Source organism: Festucalex cinctus, chromosome 19, assembly GCF_051991245.1.
Source record: "Festucalex cinctus isolate MCC-2025b chromosome 19, RoL_Fcin_1.0, whole genome shotgun sequence".
NCBI classification, from domain to species: Eukaryota; Metazoa; Chordata; class Actinopteri; order Syngnathiformes; family Syngnathidae; genus Festucalex; species Festucalex cinctus.
The window spans coordinates 1,854,894-1,876,675 of NC_135429.1; the positions used below are offsets into that span (position 1 = coordinate 1,854,894).

At 38.6% G+C, this 21,782-nt stretch overlaps 1 protein-coding gene and 2 long non-coding RNA genes across 35 annotated transcripts; 1 reads left to right on the forward strand and 2 right to left on the reverse strand.

Moving 5' to 3' along the window:
• Nucleotides 1-3,895: 3,895 nt before the first annotated feature.
• On the reverse strand, nt 3,896-8,153 carry LOC144007636 (uncharacterized). Of its 22 annotated transcripts, none has more exons than XR_013280255.1 (9): nt 7,400-8,153; nt 7,122-7,295; nt 6,980-7,042; nt 5,798-5,849; nt 5,652-5,694; nt 5,485-5,578; nt 4,661-5,405; nt 4,532-4,591; nt 3,899-4,453 (listed from the first exon to the last, which is right to left on the reverse strand). XR_013280255.1 is itself a non-coding variant. In XM_077507446.1 (8 exons), exons 2-7 carry the CDS (start codon nt 7,149-7,151, stop codon nt 4,552-4,554), a joined length of 357 nt encoding a protein of 118 aa, XP_077363572.1. In that variant the 5' UTR covers nt 7,152-7,295; nt 7,400-8,153; the 3' UTR covers nt 3,896-4,453; nt 4,532-4,551. The 22 variants fall into 22 exon arrangements, 3 of the variants coding, with proteins under 3 accessions (XP_077363572.1, XP_077363573.1, XP_077363574.1); XR_013280252.1 differs by having other exon boundaries at nt 5,652-5,729; XR_013280254.1 differs by having other exon boundaries at nt 5,795-5,849.
• On the forward strand, nt 7,635-18,794 carry LOC144007638 (uncharacterized). 10 transcript variants are annotated; one of them, XR_013280278.1, is made up of 11 exons: nt 7,635-7,725; nt 7,992-8,085; nt 14,619-14,709; nt 16,357-16,414; nt 17,340-17,450; nt 17,596-17,701; nt 17,790-17,864; nt 17,937-17,995; nt 18,098-18,148; nt 18,316-18,409; nt 18,677-18,794. It is a non-coding gene; the product is annotated as an uncharacterized LOC144007638 (long non-coding RNA). The 10 variants fall into 10 exon arrangements; XR_013280279.1 differs by having other exon boundaries at nt 18,355-18,409; XR_013280280.1 differs by having other exon boundaries at nt 17,940-17,995.
• Nucleotides 17,305-19,956, reverse strand: LOC144007639 (uncharacterized). 3 transcript variants are annotated; one of them, XR_013280284.1, is made up of 15 exons: nt 19,812-19,956; nt 19,540-19,671; nt 19,319-19,352; nt 19,191-19,230; nt 19,066-19,115; nt 18,930-19,010; nt 18,826-18,866; nt 18,674-18,733; nt 18,199-18,267; nt 18,070-18,117; nt 17,925-17,973; nt 17,787-17,848; nt 17,676-17,725; nt 17,516-17,589; nt 17,305-17,431 (listed from the first exon to the last, which is right to left on the reverse strand). It is a non-coding gene; the product is annotated as an uncharacterized LOC144007639 (long non-coding RNA). The 3 variants fall into 3 exon arrangements; XR_013280282.1 differs by having other exon boundaries at nt 18,930-19,115; XR_013280283.1 differs by having other exon boundaries at nt 17,644-17,725; nt 18,930-19,115.
• Between the last annotated feature and the right edge of the window lie 1,826 nt (nt 19,957-21,782).

Below are 21,782 nucleotides of genomic sequence, written 5' to 3' on the forward strand. Positions count from 1 at the left end.
CAGTAGCATGCTAGTAGCTACTAGCTTTCTACTAGCATGCTACTGGAATGTCTCTAGTAGAATGCTAGTGGGTACTAGCATTCCACTACTAGAAAGCTAGTGGGTAGCGGGCGGGGCAAAGCTATGCTAGAATGCTAGTAGCATGATAGCAAAATGCTAGTAGAAAGCTAGTGGGTGGTGAAGCCCCGCCCACCACCCACTAGCTTTCTACTAGCATTCTCGTAGTGGAATGCTAGTAGCATGCTAGTAGAATGCTAGCAACATGCTAATAAAATGCTAGTAGCATGTTAGTAGCATGCTAGTAAAATACTAGTAGCACGCTAGTAGAATACTAGTAGAAAGCTAGTGGGTAGTGGGTGGGGCTTCGCCCCGCCCACTACCCACTAGCTTTCTACTAGCATTCTAGTAATAGAATGCTAGTAGCATGCTAGTAAAATACTAGTAGCACGCTAGTAGAATACTAGTAGAAAGCTAGTGGGTAGTGGGCGGGGCGAAGCCCCGCCCACTACCCACTAGCTTTCTACTAGCTTTCTAGTAGTAGAACGCTAGTAGCTACCCACTAGCTTTCTACTAGCTTTCTAGTAGTAGAATGCTAGTAGCATGCTAGAAAAATACTAGTAGCATGCTAGTAGAATACTAGTAGAAAGCTAGTGGGAAGTGGGCGGGGCGAAGCCCCGCCCACTACCCACTAGCTTTCTACTAGCTTTCTAATAATAGAATGCTAGTAGCATGCTAGTAGAAAGCTAGTGGGTAGTGGGTAGTGGGTGGGGCTTCGCCCCGCCCACTACCCACTAGCTTTCTACTAGTATTCTACTAGCGTGCTACTAGTATTTTACTAGCATGCTACTAGCATTCTATTACTAGAATGCTAGTAGAAAGCTAGTGGGTAGTGGGCGGGGCGAAGCCCCACCCACTACCCACTAGCTTTCTACTAGTATTCTACTAGCGTGCTACTAGTATTTTACTAGCATGCTACTAACATGCTACTAGCATTTTATTAGCATGTTGCTAGCATTCTACTAGCATGCTACTAGCATTCCACTACGAGAATGCTAGTAGAAAGCTAGTGGGTGGTGGGCGGGGCTTCACCACCCACTAGCTTTCTACTAGCATTTTGCTATCATGCTACTAGCATTCTAGCATAGCTTTGCCCCGCCCGCTACCCACTAGCTTTCTAGTAGTGGAATGCTAGTACCCACTAGCATTCTACTAGAGACATTCCAATAGCATGCTAGTAGAAAGCTAGTAGCTACTAGCATGCTACTGGAATGTTACTGGAATGCTACTAGTAGAATGGTAGTGGGTAGCTAGCTTTCTACTAGCTTTCTGCTAGCATTGTACTAGCATGCTACTAGAATGCTACTAGTAGAAAGGATTGTGTTTCAGCTTTTTTTTTTTTTCTTTTTTAATTGAATAACAAAATTGCACTTTGATTGCAACTACAACATGCCCAATTGTAGTTTTGTATGTATCAGTATAGTGAAGGACAGCAAGCGGAAGCAGCCGCTGCTGGATTTGAACCCGGGACCTACGACGTCTCAAGCAGAAACGCTAACCTCCAGACCACGGTGGCAACAAAGTCGGCCGGTCTCTGCGCAGTTTTGTCTTTTGCTTGCTGACAGAAGCGCCCCCTGGCGCTGAAAATCCTATTCTTTCATATATATGGACACAGAGCGGCGGTCACCCTCAGTCGTTCCGCTAGTCGAGCGGTTAGGTACACGGTTTGCGAACCCTGAGGTCCAGGGTTCAAATCTCACAACGTCGTATGTTAAATGTCTGTGTAATGTGTGCTACTAACCCTAACCATGTTTCATTCCCTCCCGTGTGTATCAATAACTGCTGTCAACGTTACATAACAATGAATGTGTTTCACAAGAAACGATAAAGCAATGATCTCGATATGAAAGCAAGTGTCAAGCTTACTGTCTGTGCAATTAACACACTAACGTTTCTCTCCATTACATAAAAGTTGTTCTTCTGTTTTGTTTTATTTTTAAAAACTTAGTTTATTCGCTGTGAAGAGGTCCTGACGCACGTTCTGTCATATGCAAATCCTGCAAAGCGAGCGATCGCCATTGACGGGAACTCGAAATACTTCCTTCTTTTGCAGCTAGTAATTATGGGAAATGTAGTCCTACTATTCACTGGCGGTCGCAAGGTCAAGTTTTTCAACGGTCTATTTCTACTACTGCATTGCAATGCGTGGCCGGCGCGAGCTAAACGGCACCGCCAGCTTCCGATTACGTCATGAGTCACAATGGCGGCCACCTCCGTGAAAATGACGCTCCCCGCCCACTGAAAAGCATTGGACTTTGGATCCTTGTAACAATTACTAATTGGATTTGTTGGGATTATTTCGATTTCAAAACGTGATGAAATGTCGTTGGACTGCTGCAGAAATGTGCCTGTATGGAAGCCCAAAACTGTCGAAATTCATTAAATAAGTGCTGCTGCTCATGTCTGTATAAGGGACTCAGCCAATCACGTAAATGGCTCCGCCTCATGTCATTTGATTGACAGACCAAGACATTCGGCTGTAAAACGCCATTATGTAAAAGAAGACCATTGTGGAAAAGGACATTATGAAATAAAAACTGACTTTGTAAAACAACGTTTTATTATGTTATAAAACCTTGAAAATAAATTAAATGTCATTATTTTTAAAAAGTATGACGTTGTTAAAATAATCATTACGAAATATTTAATCAAAATAAAATATTTGTTACATATTCAAGAATAGAATAAAACTGTTAATAATACTAACACCTCATCTTAAAATTTAATGGCCATATTACATAATGGCCTGTTATTTATCAAAAGAATAGTTATTTCAAAAAGGCCTTTTTATTTATTGAATTTTGACACTTTTGGGCTTCCATAGGCTTGTGCTCACTGAGCTTTTATTTTCTCATCACACACACTTGGGCCCGGTCGCCGTGACGTCACAACCAGCGACCATAAACATTGGCTTAAAGCCATACACCACACCTAGTTTGCATGATAGTCACAGAAGACAAAAACAATACAATTGCACTGTGTTGATGCCCGGATGTTCGCAATTGTCAATCGCTGTCGTTACAGAGCAAAAAGGTTGGATAATGGCAACTGCATGGACTTGTTTAGTGCTGCTGATCTGTCAATCAAGGTAGTATTTGGCATCTTTGACATTGAAGACTGACGAGCCATTAAATTTGTTGAAATTTGTGTATTTAATAGTGCTGTTAAAGCATTAATCAAATTAATCAAGCATATATATACATATACATATATATATATATATATATATATATATCGTATTATGTATTAATGCAGAATATTTTGACAGCAGCTTTAGCTGACAGCAGATGGTTACATTCAAGGTAGCACAGGTTGTTTGAGAAATAAACACATGCAGCATGCATTCAAGTAAAGCATTTAATAAATGTTGATATTCAGAATATTTGTATGCAAGTAATGATTAGAAAAAGAGCATGAGCATGTGCAGGGGACCAAAAACTGTTGACATCAACATTAAATGTCAAAAGACTTAACACATAACAGGTGCACTTTAAATTTGACAGGCAAAAAAAAAAGTTGATAACAAAGCCTTTTTAATTAAGCAATTAATCAAAATTATAGTGATTAATCTGATTTTTTTTTTTAAATCATGACAGCTCTAAAATCATAAAAAGTGACGTATTAGCAATGTTAACATCTTTACACAAACATTCAAGGTATTCATGTCAAACTGGTCCCTCCTCACATGAATCAGTAGTAGCTTTTAGCCTACAATTGGTCCCCTGGCCCTTCAAAGTTGAATTGTTTCAGGTCATCGCAAGCTGAGGGGACCAAAAGGGAGGTGGCGTACCTCAGCTTGAGATGTTGAGGGTCACGTGAATGCAGACACGGGGACCTGAAGCCCACACTAACCGCAGCAGAAGAGCCAGCTGGAGCTTGCCCATCGTCTGCAGGAAGAACAACTCGGACAACAACAAAACCAGCACTTTATTCACAACAGCAGTACACATTTGTGAAAAATGCCATACATGTTCATTCGACATGCTTTATTAGACAGCATGCTTGGCAAAATGTAGTGCAACATTATACATATTTGTAATTATTAAATGCATCCTGCATGTTCTCGCTCTCTCAAGTCTGAAACTGAAAACTTGCAATTGTTACTTTTTTTTTTTATTCAAGCAGAAAAGCATATTTAGAACAGACAAAAGCAAAACAAGCTTCAGTTGTATCCATAATTTAAAACAAAACAACAAAACAAAAACATTTCATAGATGTACAAACGGGCTACAATTTAGTGAGGGGGAGACAAGCATGCAGTCAGTGTGAGTTGGTGCACACCCAGTGAGTTGGTGACAGAGTGGAAATAAACATCGCGAGTCTCACACAAGACATATTCTCCATCCCTCCAAGGTTGCTGGCTCTGCTCTTCAACACTTGCAGCATCCACAAGCACCTTTGTGGGGAAGTGAAAACAGACTCATGTGAATGTGTTGCCATCCATGTTGATACGCAATTAACTGCACACTCACACCTCAAGAGCAATGAAGACTTTCATCTGGAGCTCCTTTGTGTACATTTATTCTTCTTCAGCCTGTAACAGAAGAAAAAAAGGTTTGATTGATGTTGCTCAATCATGATGCAAATCCTGCACTGCACAAACCAAAAAGCTGCTCAGCCCCCAAACAACTTCACCAACTTGTCAGACTCATCTTCTCAACCTGAAAAACAAGCAGACGAATGCACATGGTCACTGTTGACTTTTGATGCTGCTGTGGTTCCACTTGACGGACTCCGCCTCCTTCCTGCAAGATAAATTCAAGTGCATTTGTCGAGCCAGTTAATCACAAATAGCATCTCAAAAGGGCTTCTTGAGCCCACAGCTGGCGAAATTAAAAGGTTTGTGGGTGGCATCTCCCAACCTAAATGCCATCTGAAAAGGAGAAAAAAGAAAAAAAAAATCAAGTGGACCAGCGATGGATGGACCAACCCCCAAAACACTGCTCTGCATTAGCTAAAAACAAATTATTGTGCAAGAAGAAAACTGTCAAAATGAGTCGTGCACTTGGTTCAGGTCCTCTTGTACGAACGGGTGCAGAGAAAAGCCTAAAAATGGACAAAAAATGGCTCAATATGACAGACTTGTGCCTGAAATGCAACCGACATTGTGCAAAGCCACTTTCAAGTAGCCATCAATGGAACAAAACTGAACCCAGACAAGCCAAAAACAATGACAGAGCAAGATCTTGCAAACACGAACCACTCTCCCCACACTTTGCACACAAACAACGAAGGCATGCCACAAAGCTCCATATTCTGCCCCCTCCTGGTCGCAAGTCAGTTTTGATACCAACAAACATCTTGTGTCAAGTCATCTTTATGGTGCCAGCCACTTGGTTCCTAAATTGCTGGGGAAAGAAAAGAAATTTCATGAGTTATGTGCTAACTTCATTTGTGTTTGTACATATTGCTTATTTCTTGACTTGCCTGATGTGTTTCATGAGGCTGCTCAAAACAAGCACACAAACGCGGCCCTTTCTGTGCAACTGCTGCCGTTGGATGTGATGGCTCCTCCCACAACCTGCAAGAACATTTTTGCAAAACATTAGAAATGAGTCTCAACAGCTTATCAAAGGTTGGCGACGTCCGCTGACCGCAAGCATCCAAGGAGAAGGGGAAAAAAAACATTTGAGCAACCTGGAGACGAGAGCGGAGACGGCTGGACCAATCGGCTGCAACGGATGACAAGTGTAACCCCCCCCAAAACAAAAAAAACAAAAAAAACTGGTGTACTAACTACATTGGTCCACTTCCTCTTGGTTCCCCTCACGAAAGCTGGTGCCTCCACAAGCCTGAAACACAGAGTGGGACAATTTCATAATTGATTTCAATTTGTGCTTATTAACATGATTGCGTGCTTCCTCAAATCCTACACTGGCCTTCAACTGTCGTCAACAACAACAACAACAACATCTGGATCCAGACAAGGCACAAGTGCAGAGCACCTGACGCAAGACAACTCCAACCGTCAGCTCTCGGAGCCCGGACCAACTTGTCCTCATTTCAAAGCAACCTTCCCAGTCCAGCACAAAATTGTCACCCAGGACCAAAGTCAACCAAAGGGCACCTGGAGCTCCCCACACATCATACAATTCATATAATAATTCAAGTTTTGTGTGTGCGCGCTTGATTCTTGACTTGTTCCTTTGCCTCCTCGTCCCATCTGGCTCATCATCCAACCTGCAAAAGACAAACATGCCATTAATTGTGTGCTGGAGGGAACTTTATTTCATGTGTGTTTGTATATTTCACCCTCATACAATCCATGTTGAAACAAAATAAAATGACCCAGACTGCCAAGTTTAGCAGAAAATTACACATAGAAAAACAAAAAATAAAAAACAGTGCATAAGACAATATCACATTCACAAGTTTGCAAAACAAAAAACAATCAAGGAAAATAAATGACAATATTAGATAACCCTTCACATGAATTGTAAGATGGAGATGGTGGGTGGCTGGCGAGTACAATTCTTACAAATTCAATAACTCAGAGTTGAAGGGGGGAAAAACAAAAACATTTGACCACGACAGCAAAATTCACAAGCCCAGACAAGGAAATGACCAATGATGGGGGGAAAAAAAAGAAAAGAAAAACAAAAGTTACACACCACCAGAAATAAAACGATATTCAATAGACCCGATCAACAATTAGTTAAACAACAAAAGACCTTACAGTTCAGTACAAAGCTTTCAGGTGTGTCATTTACAACAATGGAAGAAAAAAAAAAAAAAGCTGGCCAGCATTAAAACCAAACAAAGCAAATACATTTGAAATGGTGGCATAAGTACCCAAATTAATTGCAAAATAAAGCAAAGTGAATTGAATTGTGACGTGATGTGATCAAACCTCAAATGTTTGTCGTGTCCCTGTGAAGCTAAGCTAATGTTAGCTTCACAGTTCATGCAGCCAGCAACTTACCTGCATTTGACAGATGAAGGTAAACGTCACCGGTTGGTTTGGACTTTTCACTTCAAGACAGTCCTGCAAGAAGCAAATATACGTGTCACTGTAAGAAACGGGAACAAACGCCGGCCAAACATTCGCCCGCGTGCTAACTTACCTGAGAAAAGGCCACACGTGTCGGCGCCATCTTGCCTGACCTGTAATCCCGTCGTGCACACCTGTCTCCAATAACACCTATCAAAGTCTTCTTCTGCTTAATTGAACGGCGCTCTCTTCTGCTTGTTGAACGGCGCTTTGCACACTTGCGCCACCCGGTGGCCCGTCAGCATTGCTGCTTTCACGCCACAAAAAAACAAAAAACAAAAAAAAACGTTCATTCACGTATATATTTATTTATGTATTTATTGCACGGTGTCTGGTGTAAGGAGGACTTACCAACAATGAAAAAAGCTGTTTTGATTCAATTTTGGCGTTGACAACCGAGCAGGCTATTTCACCAAAGCACATTCGCCACTTTCATTTTCGTTACAAAAATTATTTGTTTTGAAAGATTGTTTGGAAGTGTTTAACTAGCTCCAACGGATTTCCCTTAAATTCTACAAATAAACAAACACATCTTTTTGTTCTATTGTGAATATATTTTTGTTGCGTTGTCAAGACAACCTGTCAACAACACACTTTTGCCTTAAAGTGATATGAACCTTCTCGCTTCCCGTAGGCATCCGGTTCAGCAAGTTCGCAATTGTCGTCTTGTCGTTTGAGTGAGTATTTTAAACATATTTAAACTGCCGTTTAATATGTGAATGGCTAATACACGACCTAGAAGGATGTTGATAACCCTTGAGTTTGTTTATTGTTACTCGCGAGGTCACTTGAAGCTCGCTTGCTAATATGTCAACAAAGCCTCGTGGCTCGGCAGCTAGCTCGCTAGCTAGCACGCCCACAAATAGCACTCAGCTGCCAATCAAAAGTCAATCAAGGAAAACGCGTGACTTGAATGTTGTTTGGTGTATTCTTCTCCAAACAGAAGCTTTGATGGCCAAAATGAAAGCGAGTGATGGCTTCACACGCTACAAATTGCTACATCCTTCACATCTCGTCATCAACATCTTCTACAAAAGGTAACACATGCCTATTTTGCTTCTTTTTTGTTCGAAGTAGCTGGTGGCGAGTGGATCAAAACATTAGGTACACGTGCGCAAACTGCAGATAAAAATACTACTAATAATTTCTGAGTATTGGTTTAAAAATATGTATCTATTAGACCACTTGTCCTAAAAAAAAAAAAAAAAAAAAAAAAAGAGTGCAATTGTTTAAATATTGAAAAAAATATATATATTTATTGAAATAGGTCAGTGTGTCTTTTGGTCATTGGATATATGTTTGAAAACAGATATTAAAAATAGAAAAACGCATTTCTAATATCATTTTTGTTTTAAAACAGAAACACCAAAATTTAAATTGAGCTAGATTCTCTCGTTTGGTTGTTTGGAACGAGCAAGGAATAGAATTGAAAAGAATAGAATACAACTTTATTTTCAACGCACTGTCACAAGTTCAGAACAACGAAATACAGTTTGCATCCATCCAGAAGTGTTTTAGCAAAAATAAATTATATATTTTAAAAATAAGACATATACAGTATATACACATTATTGCAGGCTATAAATATGTATTCAGCATTGATAAACTAAATATTTCTAATTATATATAATATAATTGTATATGACTATCTCTACAGTATTTACAGATATTTATTTATAGTAGTGCAATTATGATCAGGAGACAGTGTTCAGGAGTCTAACAGCAGTGGGGTAGTAGCTATTCTGATATCTATTAGGAAAAGCCTAATCATAGTTTATCAATTTTATTTTAAAAACGTAAATAGGATACAGCACGACGCACAAATATATATTAAAAAAAAAAAAAGGCTCGTATTTTTGTTTTCCATTCCGGAAGTTGTCACCGCGAGCATTTCTCATACTGGCCAGGAGATGGCGACACTGTCATCTAAAAACGATATTGATTCTGTATGACTCCAGTCAAAATTCCACAAACGGTAACTAAACACGTGGAGATGATAATAATAATAATAATAATAATAATAATAATAACAAGGAAAATCAGACATTGGTTTTAAGTTGTGATTTGGAAAAACAGGTATAAAATGCTCATTTTCTTTCGTATTATTGTCAAATTTGAAGTGGAATGAGGGAAGACTTCACACTGTGATCCTTTTGCGTTTTCCAGTCCACAGCACCATGCTGCATTCATTTCCAAGGCAGACTTTGTGGAAAATAATGAAATAAATAAAATAAACATATATATATATATATATATATATATATATATATATATATATATATATATATATTTTTTTTTTATTCAAATTTCCATTACTCAGTGCCAGTTGCACTTTATCATGTGTTATCTTCAAAAAGAGATCCAAATTTTGCTGATACCCCCAAAACAGCTTCAAATTTACTTTGGGTGTATCTTTTTTTTTTTTTTTTTTTTAGGCGTTTTAGGTTTATAAAAAACAAAAAAAAAAAAAACAGGCCTGGACAAAAACATTAAGGTAGTACAATAATAATAAAAGTAAATGTCAACATAGTTTTAATAACACCTGATGGGATTATTTTAAGGAGAACATCAATACAAATTGCTCAAAGCGCCACTCTGTTCAAACACAAGTCATTTCTCAACTTAATTGAATGGCCAATGGCTTGAAGAAAAAAACAAACAAAAAAAAACAGTAAAACATGATTGTCACTACAAAGCACACAAAACCGGAAGGAAAAATATTGAACTTTTTTTTTTTTCCCGTTATAATTTTAAAGAGTCCAGATCCTCACATTCTCTGTCTATATACTTCTTCAAATGTGGAAAAAAAAAGATCCTGGAGCAATGCGGCGCATTTTTATTGATTTATTTTTTTGGCTGGCATTTTCTGACATGCAAGTGAAACCCTGAGAATGCAGTCATGAGCAAACTTGAAGTGATAGTGGAGACTATGTCCGAAAATGTTGCCCAAATGACCGCTTACAATTTGAAGATATCTGTCATGCTCATCCACAACCTTCAACATGTCCTGAAAGTCACATTATTTTCAGTCTTAGGGGCACCATCATTTAAAATAAATAAATAAAAATTGTCCAGGCATGTTTCATGATTTAAAAAACAAAACAAAAAGTTCATTTATTTATTTATGCTTTTTAAGTTTTTTTTTTTTTTTTAAACTATTTTTAAGTTCTTTCTTTCTTTCTTTCTTTCTTTCAAAAAAAAACATTTTCATCCAAGTGCCTACTTAGTGTTTGTGTAATTTTGGCTGGAGATGGTCATACACAGGACAATATCGTTTGTTTGTTTTAGACGCCAGTGTCGCCATCTCCTGGCCAAGTATGAGAAATGCTTGCGGTGACGATTTGTGTCCCCTGCCATATCCTATTTTCGTGTCTGAAATACAAATCGAAAAGAAAACTGTAATTAGACTTATACTCAATTACCCGTTCCAGACATCCAAACAAGAAAATCAAGATGTATTTCAATCTATTTTCAAATGAAAATCAAATGACGAGTTGTTCTCTTATTTTTCATTTCTGTTTTCAAACAAATATCCAAAGACCAAAAGACACGGACAATTCACCTGCACGAGATACAGATAATACAAATACTGCTTATACATTCTGAATATTGGTTTCAAAAAATATGTATCGTCATAAAAAAAAGATAAATGTTTAAATATTGGGAAAAAAAATGTTTGATGTAGTTAGACTAATGCCGATGTCAGACTACACGAAAACAGCCCGATTTCAGGCCGACCGACGTGTCGCGGACAAACGGGGCATGTCATAAACGATTTTGGGTTGTCTTGACGTAGCGTCGCCCGTGTAGTGTGACACGTTCAACGACTGGTCGCCTGTTGTCCGGGACGGTTCACGACCATCACGATGAAAGTCTAGCTTGTTAGAATTTTTGCTCGTCTTGACGCATAATGTGACATACCGACATCGTCGTCCGTTTGGTTCCATAGCAAACTGACCAATAGCGAGAGGGAGCGAAACGTCAATCACACACTAACAGCACTTTATAGCTCTTTTTATTAGCATTTTTATTTTATTTTATTAGCATTTGTTTATTTATTCGTTTATGTATTTATTTATTTATCCCCTGGATATTTAATGGGATGGGGCCAGCAGGTGCATTGCATTTCTGGGGGGGGGATTAAAAAAAGAAAAAAAAAAGCGCCCCGCTGCGGCGCTGCGGCTGCATGGAGCGCGCACGCATCCGTGCAACCCGTCAGGCAACGGCGACGTGAATAGAGGACCAAAACATATTGTGACTGTTGTTCTAATAATTTCAGAGATTTGGGCACATATTTAGTGAGGATCGATCACATTTTCATATCGTCGGGCCAGGCCTCGCCGCCTTAACTGTCATCCGCTCTCACTTGAAAGTTTTTTTTTTTTCCCCCTCGGAGTGAGTGGCGTACTATCCAATGCACCGTACTAAAACAAGTCAAATATGAATAAATGAAGCAGTAAAAAAAATACTCAAACAATATAATATTGTTTGATAAAATAATAAAACAAGATGTCATGTCATGTCATGTCATCCCGCATGTAGGCCTAAATAAATTAAAATACAATGTTGGCTAGTAAATCATATTTTAAACACTATTGCAGAGCAGGGAGCGCAAGCTCACATCACACTTGTCCCATGCGTGCTCCATTCACGCAAACACTCCCTGTCCTTGCCTCTTTTTTTTTTTTTTTTTTTTTTTTTTTTTTGGTCCGACCTCCCCGACAAACAGTGGCCGACGCGTCTCTCTTGGCAAGACAACACGCGATGATCGGCTGGTATCTTGTCGCGTTCAGACGTAGTGTGTTGTCTTGCCAAGAGAGACGCGTCGGCCACTGTTTGTCGGCGAGGTTGGACCAAAAAAAAAAAAAAAAAAAAAAAAAAAGAGGCAAGGACAGGGAGTGTTTGCGTGAATGGAGCACGCATGGGACAAGTGTGATGTGAGCTTGCGCTCCCTGCTCCTCAATAGTGTTTAAAATTTGATTTAGTAGCCAACACTGTATTTTAATTTATTTAGGCCTATATGCGACGGGGTAATATAGCCGATTTTGTTCATTAATTTGCGGGATGACATTTTGTTTTATTATTTTATCAAACAATATTATATTGTTTGAGTATTTTTTTACTGCTTCATTTATTCATATTTGACTTGTTTTAGTACGGTGCATTGGATAGTACCCACTCACTCCGAGGGGGGGAAAAAAACAAACTTTCAAACAAACTTTCAAGTGAGAGCGGGTGACAGTTAAGGCGGCGAGGCCTGGCCCGACGATATGAAAATGTGATCGATCCTCACTAAATATGTGCCCAAATCTCTGAAATTATTAGAACAACAGTCACAATATATTTTGGTCCTATATTTACGTCGCCGTTGCCTGACGGGTTGCACGGATGCGTGCGCGCTCCATGCAGCCGCAGCGCTGCAGCGGGGCGCTTTTTTTTTTTTTTTTTCCCCCTCGAGATGCACCTGTCTGGCCCCATCCCATGAAATATCCAGGGGATAAATAAATACATAAACGAATAAATGAACAAATGTATCCATAAATAAAAAGAGCTATAAAGTGCTGTTCGGTGTGTGATTGACGTTTCGCTCCCTTCGCTATTGGTCAATTTGCTATGGAACCAAACGGACGACGATGTCGGTATGTCACATTATGCGTCAAGACGAGCAAAAATTCTAACAAGCTTTCGTCGTGATGGTCGTGAACCGTCCCGGAGAACAGGCGACCAATCGTTGAACGTGTCACACTAAATAGGAACCATCATCATCATCATCATCATCGCCACCATCATAAGTGATGAATTGTTTAACGCTTCTTAATTTCCTTAAAGTCCACATACAAACGGTTTAAATATTGATATGGCTTTAATATCAGGTATTGTAAAATGTAAAGTGCAACCTCATTATGTAACCATTCTTTCTAAACTGCTATTTTTCCATCTGATTTATAAGAGTGGAGATCAACATTTATTTTCAAATTACAGACCTATAAATTTGTACTGCCACAGTTATATAAAATAATAATAATAATAATAATAATAATAATCCAGCAAAACTATTTTGACATAAACCACCTCTATGGCAGTAATGGGACTTGTGCAACAAATTGATACCAGTGTAGATTTAAAAAAAAAAAAAAAAAAGAATAAGAAAAAAATATATATATACTGTTGGGATTTTTATATAGACATGATGAAGGTTTTTCATCCTGTAGATAACAACATATTAATGAAAAAATATAGAGAATTATGGCAAAGGATTCCTGACACATAAATGGGGGAAATAAAAAATAAAAAATAAAAAAGGGAGCCCAGCATGCTACATTTTGCGTCGTCTCGCTATTGGTCAACGCTGTGGGAGCAAAAGATTGACGACATATATCGATCGCATTGTTGGACAAGACGAGCAAAAATTCTGATTCGACTTTGGTCGCGATGGCGGTGAAGCGTCGCGGACAACAGCTGACCGATGAGTGAACGGCTCACAATACACGGGCGATGTCAAGACAACCCCAAATCGTTAACGACGTGCTCCGTTTGTCCGCGACATGTTGCTCGGGCCAAAATCGGACGCTTTTCTTGGAGTCTGACCAAGGCATAAATAATACTCACCCCTATATAATAACCAAAAAAAAAAAGAATCACCCTTAAAGGCACTTTAAAAAATGCTGTTCTTGCACTATATGCTTATTGAGATACTGTTTGAAATGTACTATAAATTAGTGGGGGGGTTCAGTGTTTTTTTTTTTTTTTTTTTTTTTTTTTTTTTTTTTTAAACAATAAAAAAAAAAAAAAGATTTTACAGTAATCATAAGCCATTTATTGTGCATTCAAACAAAGTCCTGTTTTGGAATAAAGGAATGTAATGTTTTTTTTTTTTTTTAATCCAATTAATTGCCAAAATAATCGACCGACTAATCGATTATTACCGTTAGTTGCAGCTATAATTAAGATTTTTATATTTAGCATGTAATTTTTTTTTCTCTTGCAATATAAAATCTGAATATTTCAATTTGACATTTTTTGAGCTTGAAATCTTGTTGAAGGGAAGACACACACACAGAAAATAAAAAATAATAAATAAAATATGTCCAGCACGCTGAAAAGACTGATGACTGATCAGTTAGTGGACAAAACTCCAAATATCGAATTTAAAAAAAAAAAACATTTATGAAGATAAATATAACAATTGATTCTGAGAAGAAAAGTTAAGTGTACCACAATTATTAAATCATTTAAAATAAGAGATTTGAAGAATGTGATATTCAAGTTTGTATGTTTGAAATATTGTAAGACATATTGTCAAGGTCAAACTGTTTTTGGAAAAAGGTTTCATAGTTTTGAGATGGAAAATATCTTTCCAAGATCATTTTCCATTTTTTAAGACTCTTATTTGTGGAATCAGTCGTGAAGGTGAAGGAATGATGGAGGAGCACTTTGTTGCCTGTTGACATCCGATTTGAACGCGTTTGTCATATTTTGCCATGTTGACATCCGATTGTTATCAGGATGTGAAAAGGGAGGAGAATCTTACTCACTGCTTTTCTTTTGTTTTTGTCTGCATGATTGACAGCCTGGGGGAGCTTTCAGCAGCCCACAGACAGACTGGACGGGCAGACAGACAGACAGACAGACGGCAACCTGCATTTGGACACATGATGATTGTGAGTACATACGCAGTGTTGTGTGCTTGACGAGATGGAAGCGTCCAGTTTTCTTCATCTGTAGCCACAGTTGACTTCAATCTGTACTCTTGAGCATGCCAATAAGAAACCAAGATCAAAGTTTGATGTATTTGAAAAGTGTGGTAGTTTTGGAGTGTGAAACAGGCGATAAACTCCATGACATTTTCATTTGGTGCAAATGACAGCAGGTTCAAATCAATATAGATTTTTTTTTTTTTTTAAACTGTAGGCAACAAGAAAAGCAACAGTCTTCACCAATGCAAAACTGTGAAAACATTGCCATCTTCTGGCCAGAAAATGCAATTGAGATTTAAGTTTGATAATATAGCCTTAAAAAAATACTTTATTCAATACTTTCCATTTACAATTAATAATCAAGTTCATCAAACAAAACAAAAAGGAATCACAAACCAAAAAAAAATTCAAGAAACGCTCAGAGGTAACTAAAAATAGATGTGAAATGAAATAAATATGTTACATTTAACGCAAGCAGAAACAGTCTTCATATTTTATTTTTTTTTGTATTTCTTACAATATCTAATTGACAGAAAATAAAAGCTTGAGTTTGTTAAAAAAGGCCTAATTCCCAGAAATGTACACTTTATGTATGTGAAATTTTGCCAAAATGATAAATAAATGAACCAAAAACACATTTGCTTTGCTTTTTTTCAACAAAACCAAAAATAACATTCTTCCCAAATAAAACCAAATCTTTGTGAAAGTAAGTTCTTCTAAAAGAAAACAGGAAAAAAATGACATGTTGAGATTTCCAAAATTAATTGATAATATCGGCGAATATATGGACTTGGTAGTATCATGACGTCATGTTGGAAAGGATCCTGCTTCAGAAATAGCTGTCTGTGCTAAAATTGTTCATAAAGTGAATCAAAGAAGAAGCACAAGGTGATTGTTAGATGTATCCAGGATTCAGTTTAGCTTCGTCTGCCGGGAGAAATTGCTACTTTTGATGTGAGGATGAGTTAATGATGTATTCTACAAACGATGGATACCTCCAAAAGCTGCAATTGCATTATCTGGCCTGAAGATGGCAGTGTTTTGCAAATTTGCATCGCTCTCCTCGTTGCCTACAGTTAAAAAACAAAACAAAAACACTGATTTGAACCTGCTCTTATTTCCACAAAATGAAAAATGTTCTCGCCCATTTTACACTACCACACTTTTCAAATACATTAAAGTGTTATTCTTTGTTTCTTGCCCATAGTTCACACCTTTTCTCAAAAAGAAATCAGTCACTTCATTAAAAAAAAATTATTATTTTTTTTTTTTTGGCATGGCTGCTCGTTTGTCCATCTTTTCAAGTGTCATTTGAGAAGCGTTGACATGTCATGCCTATTTTTGGTCAGTTTGACATTTGTGCTGTCACATGACTGCTTTTCACTTGACACCTGCGATGCCTCGTTAGCCCTGATGACCAGTTTTTGCTTTGACAATAAACTCCTCTGACAGTCTGCCAAAGGCTTCTCCACCACTATTTAGCAACTTTTTTTTTTTTTTTGCCCACCTGTTAGCTCCGCCTTTTTCCCCTTCTTTGTGTTTTTGAATGAACTTGTGATTTGAAAAGGTGTGTGACGATGTCACAAACTTGTCACTTACTTTTGATCCCAGCACGTGCCAGATGTCGGATGTGGTGTCCGTGTGTCATTGGAAGGAAGTCAGGTGACAGGTGAGCTCCTTCAGCTGAGTTGGTTCCACACATGCAAAAAGCATCTGAAATGTTGATGTCAAGGTTTTGTTAAAAATAAATGACTTGTTAACGTGAACAGACGTCTTTTGTATTTTATCCGTCAATGTGCCCTCAACTGCTTTGGTTCGTCAGAACAAACCATGTGAAAGGTTCTTGAGGTGAGAGTTTGCCAACAGTCACCAAAACAATGTGTCATCTCATCTTACTCCTCCCGTTTGCTCTCCAAATGGTCAAATTCATGTCACTTGCTGTCCAAATGTTGACATTTTCATCACTTTTTCTGTCATGAAGACAAAAAGTGTTTTGTCCATTGTCGTGACTGATGTGCAACTCTCAGCTCAAGACTCAAAATGGCTTCCAAAAGCTCTAACTCCGCCCCAATTTTGGCTCCACCAATCAGGAAGCGGCTCAAATTTGCATAACCACGCCCACTTAAAACCAACCAATCACAGCGCACGATTTTGCAAACTTTTGCAATTCTGACCAATCACAGCGCTTCAAGATTTTGTAGCCACGCCCATTTATACCGACCAATCACAGCGCTTCTTTTTGCAGAGCCACGCCCACTTTTTAACCAATCACAACCCTTTTCCCTCATTACTCCGCCCACTTCCAGGGCCATCAGCCAATCAGCAAGCAGTATTCCAGCCTTGTCCCACCCAATTTGACCAAAAAAAATTCTGGGGAGGAAAAAAAAAAAATTCATGGAAAAAAAAATCCAGGAAAAAAAAAAAAAAAAAAAAATCAGGATTTTTTTTTTTTTTTTTTTTTATTCCTGAAGTTTTTTTTTTTTTTAAGTTTTTTTTGTCTAAGTTTAATTTTTTTTTTTAAAGTTGTTTTTGTGAGGTTTGAAAATGACAGAGTTGAAGTGTTCTTTTGTAATCAAGCTTTATTTTTGTTGCAGAGTAAACATTTAATGACAAAGCAAACAAAAGCGACAAGTCGGATGACGTTCTGCTTGTGGTCAACAAGTCAGCCAGGAACAAGAAGGTGGACCTAAGACAAAGAAAACAAAGTGAGTCACAAAGTTAAGTCACCTTGTAGTGCAGAAAAAAAAAATAATTGGGGCATGAAACTTACCAAGACAAGTTGTTTTCTGGAACTTTGTTTCCACACTGCTGCATTTTCAGGAAGCTCATCACCTTCCTTGCTGCCTACAGGAAAAAAAGGGAGGAGTTCAAGTTGCCATGAAGCGTGTCAACATTTACCTTGTGGATGCGAAATATGAACTTGTGCGCACTCTTGTCCAACTTTGGCTGTGAACAGGTAAACCGTCAGTCGTCGTCCACACTGGACACAAAAATTTAAAGTGAGACAATTGAAAGCTGAAATGAAACTTGTCTTCTCTTACCAGCTGAGGACGACTCCAATCAATCAGTCTGCTTTCACCTTGGAGAAGCCGGGCAGTGAAATCTGAAACAACCAACATGTAAGCAAGTGGACACCATGGCAAGCACACAATCACTTTTTTTTTTTTTACGCAATTAACCTTGTGTTGCAGCAGCTCGTCAAGCATGTTGTCACACCTGTGAAGAGGACTGACAAACGTGCACAACACAAGCAAGGGACCAGTCAAAATTATTTATTTTCTTTTATTTTAAACAAACATTGAAAATGGAGGCCGCTTTGAGCACCATCTGCAACCAGTTGTCTTGATTGCAGATGCTCGGACAGGTGCCATGCTGATGCAAAGAAGAAAAAAAAAAAACGCAGGTGAGTGCACTTTAAAAAAAGGTTAATTGGCAAATTTGTTTGGCGCTTACATCATCCTTTGGTATTCATGTTGGACACAAGTTGGTTATTTTTTTTCCTATCAACTGCACCAGCGCCATCTGAAAGAAAACAAAAACTGGATTAATCAAGTGAAATGTTTGCAACAGGTCCAAACCTTTTGACAAAGACAAGTTTGACTTGCACAGGTGGAGCCCTGCTGCGTCAATCAGGCTCTTCAGCACCACAAGAACACGCCAGAAGGTAAAGTAGCTTGTTGAGCAGACTTCCACAATCCTGGTCCTTGAGGCCCTGAGTCCTGCAGGTTTTACATTTTGCTGTACAACACACCTGACTATTCAGATCACAATCAGATGTGTTGGAGAACAAACTTGTAAAAACCTGCAGGACTCCAGCCCTCAAGGACCAGGATTGGGGACACCCGTTTCTCATTGACAGTTTGGGGGGGATCCTGCAGAAAACAAAAAAAAAAAAAAAAAAAAAAAAAAAAAATTGCCGACTTCTTACCAGTCTTGTTCCACAGCGCTGTCCATTTCGTTCAGATTTTCGGGGCCAAGGTTGTTGTGCCTGGAGGGATGCAAGAGGTTCAAGGTTCAATCAAATGCTGAAATAAAAGGTGTCAAACAAATTTTGCACTCTTGTGAACGTGTTTATTTCACCAGTGACGACTCCTCTTCCACAACGACTTGCAGCTGCTGGCCTGAAAGAAACGACAACGTTGGTGTAAGCATTTTAAACAACCTTACACGATAGTTCATCTTACCTCAAATGTTTAGCAGGAGGAGAACTGCAAACATCTCATGAAGCCACGCCTCAAACGACAGCAAGGCAGCCATTTTGGAGCCTGTAGACAAGTAAGAATCAAACAACCTGACACTTGATTTAGTTTAAAAACTCACAAATTCCATCTTTTTGCAGTCAATCTGGCCGTTGTGTTGAAGATACAAACCTGTGGACAGAAATGAGACAAATTAGAAACACGTGATACAAACTGGTTTGCTTGTGAATCCAAGTTGAAACGCACAGCAAGTCGGCCATTTTAGGCTCCATTTGAAGATTCCCACCTGTAGACAAACAATTCGACAATTATCACGCATGCATGTTAATCTGCTCGATTCAGTCCGTGTAAATGTTACATTTGTGTCTACTTACCTTCCGGAAAACGGCGCTTGCTTTCGTCGTGAAACTGAAAAAGGTTAGAGACAAAAACGAGGATGTTTTAGTGCAGTTTAACATGTTTAGCATTTTAAGTAGCAACGCTGGCGCAAACGTGTTAGCAAGATGCAAGCACGCCAAAAGTGCTGCATCGAGTTAAAAGGGAGCAAAAGCAGTGAATTTTAAAAAGATACGATTTTAAAATAGCGAACACTCACCTGGTCAAAGTGTTGGACGATCTTGTGGAAATTCGTGCGGAGCAGCAGGAGGACGACGCGATGCTGTCTGAGGTGAGAAAGAACGACTGGCGCGTTGCTTCCGCCTTAAATAGGTTTCCGTTGGTGACGTCACTAGGAGAAAAAAAAGTAAAAAAAACAAAATACGACGTTTATTTAACATATAAACGCGCAGAAAGTGAGCTATGTTGCATTGAGAAAGCGAGAGTGATTCGTTCAAAGTGATTTATAAAAGACGCGTCGGGGTCTCGTACCCGGGTCGCCTGGTCCGCAGACATAATCGTTAACCACTCGGCCAACAGTTCTGACGACCAATTTCTTTTGGAGGTTATATTCATGAAGCAGTGGAGTGACGTAGCGATAAATGTGCCAATCAACACTTAAATACGACCAAACGAGCTAATATTTTCACTTCTCGATGGCCGAGTGGTAAATGACTTTGCCAGTGCATCAGCAAGCTCGGGTTCGATTCTTGCTCTTGCCCACTTTTGAATTGTAAATTGTCGGTACCGGGGATCGAACCGTGGTCGTCTGCACACCAGGCAAAGTTTTTACCGCTCGGCCACTTTGTCTGAGTCGCCGCGACTTTTCCTTTGGTATTTCAAGTGATAAAGTGACGCTCATATTTAACATTCCACATGACTTCGATTCCGTGCTTGTGTCTCCTGTCGCCATCAAAGTGAATATTTAGCAAAGTCAAAATGTAAAGTTCACCTCCATGACTAAACTTGTCCTGCCTTATCCATTTGAAACATTTTATTGCCCATTCACTGAAAAAAAAAATAGCTTCCACATTAGCACTGCTATGTCCATCCACCCATTTTCTTGACCGCTTATGTCGCGGGGGGTGCTGGCGCCTATCTCAGCTGGACACTGCTATGTCTTCCATACAAATAGTACAGGCCAATATTTCAATTGTAAACTTTGCCATGACTTGATGTGAGCATATTTGTCATGCTTTTCATTGTCAAGCCACAGGGGGCTCGTCTTTATGAATTGAAGGAAAGAGGCAGTGGAGTTTGTTACTTGTGCTTTATTAGGAGAAACAAAGCTCAATTCACGATATTGTACTTTTATTTCCCTCCAGAAAGTCGAAGTGAACCCCGGGACCAAATGTGGGGACACTTGTGGGCGGGGTCGCTGGCTGCCTTGTCGTCATGTGGTGGTCTCACAGCGGCCGGCAGGCACTTTGGAAGACAACCCGGAAGTACCACGTTCTCTGCAGGGGGACACTACATTAGGGACAAATGCACACTCAATCAAATAACATGTTGAGAAAATATAATGCAGTTGATTTGTGTGATGGGGGCATTTTATATACACTAATAAAATTAACTCGATATATATATTTATTTTTATATTTTTTTGAACGAAGCAACTGCTAATTTTGTGTGATCTTTTTTGTGATTTTCTTCACACAAACACATTTTATTTATCGATAAAAGTACTCATTTTATATAGGACCACACGATTCAATTCATGATTCAAAAAGTAGCTTGGAACGCGCGGTGACGTTGCTTTACGTTTTCACTGTTGGGAATGTTCGAAAGTTTACTTCCCCTCAAATTGAGCGTGCAGTTTTCAAAGGAGTTAAAGTTGGCGCGTTGACGGACGTGACCACAAGAGGGCGCACTTTAGTCTTTTCAATTTTCTTTTCTCTTTAATTTAGCATTTTTCGTGCCATTTTTTGCATTTTGTTGTTTCCATTTTGATACTTATTTCTACGTGACCACAAGAGGGCGCCAACATTACATGAATCGCAGAGGACCTTTGAAACTCTCTCTTTTTTATTTAATTTTATTTTTTACATTAGCTATATACTTTTTTCTTCATTTTGTCCATATATACTTTTAGAGGTTTGTATTTTTTAGTCTTTTCAATTTTCTTTTCTATTTAATTTTGCATTTTTCGTGCAATTTTTTGCATTTTGTTGTTTCCATTTTGATACTTATTTCTACGTGACCACAAGAGGGCGCCAACATTACATGAATCGCAGAGGGCCTTTGAAACTCTTTTTTTAACATTAGCTATATACTTTTTTCTTCATTTTGTCCATATATACTTTTAGAGGTTTGTATTTTTAGTCTTTTCAATTTTATTTTCTCTTTAATTTTGCATTTTTCGTGCCATTTTTTGCATTTTGTTGTTTCCATTTTGACTTTTTATTTCTACGTGACCACAAGAGGGCGCCAACATTACATGAATCGCAAGGCCCTTTTGAAACT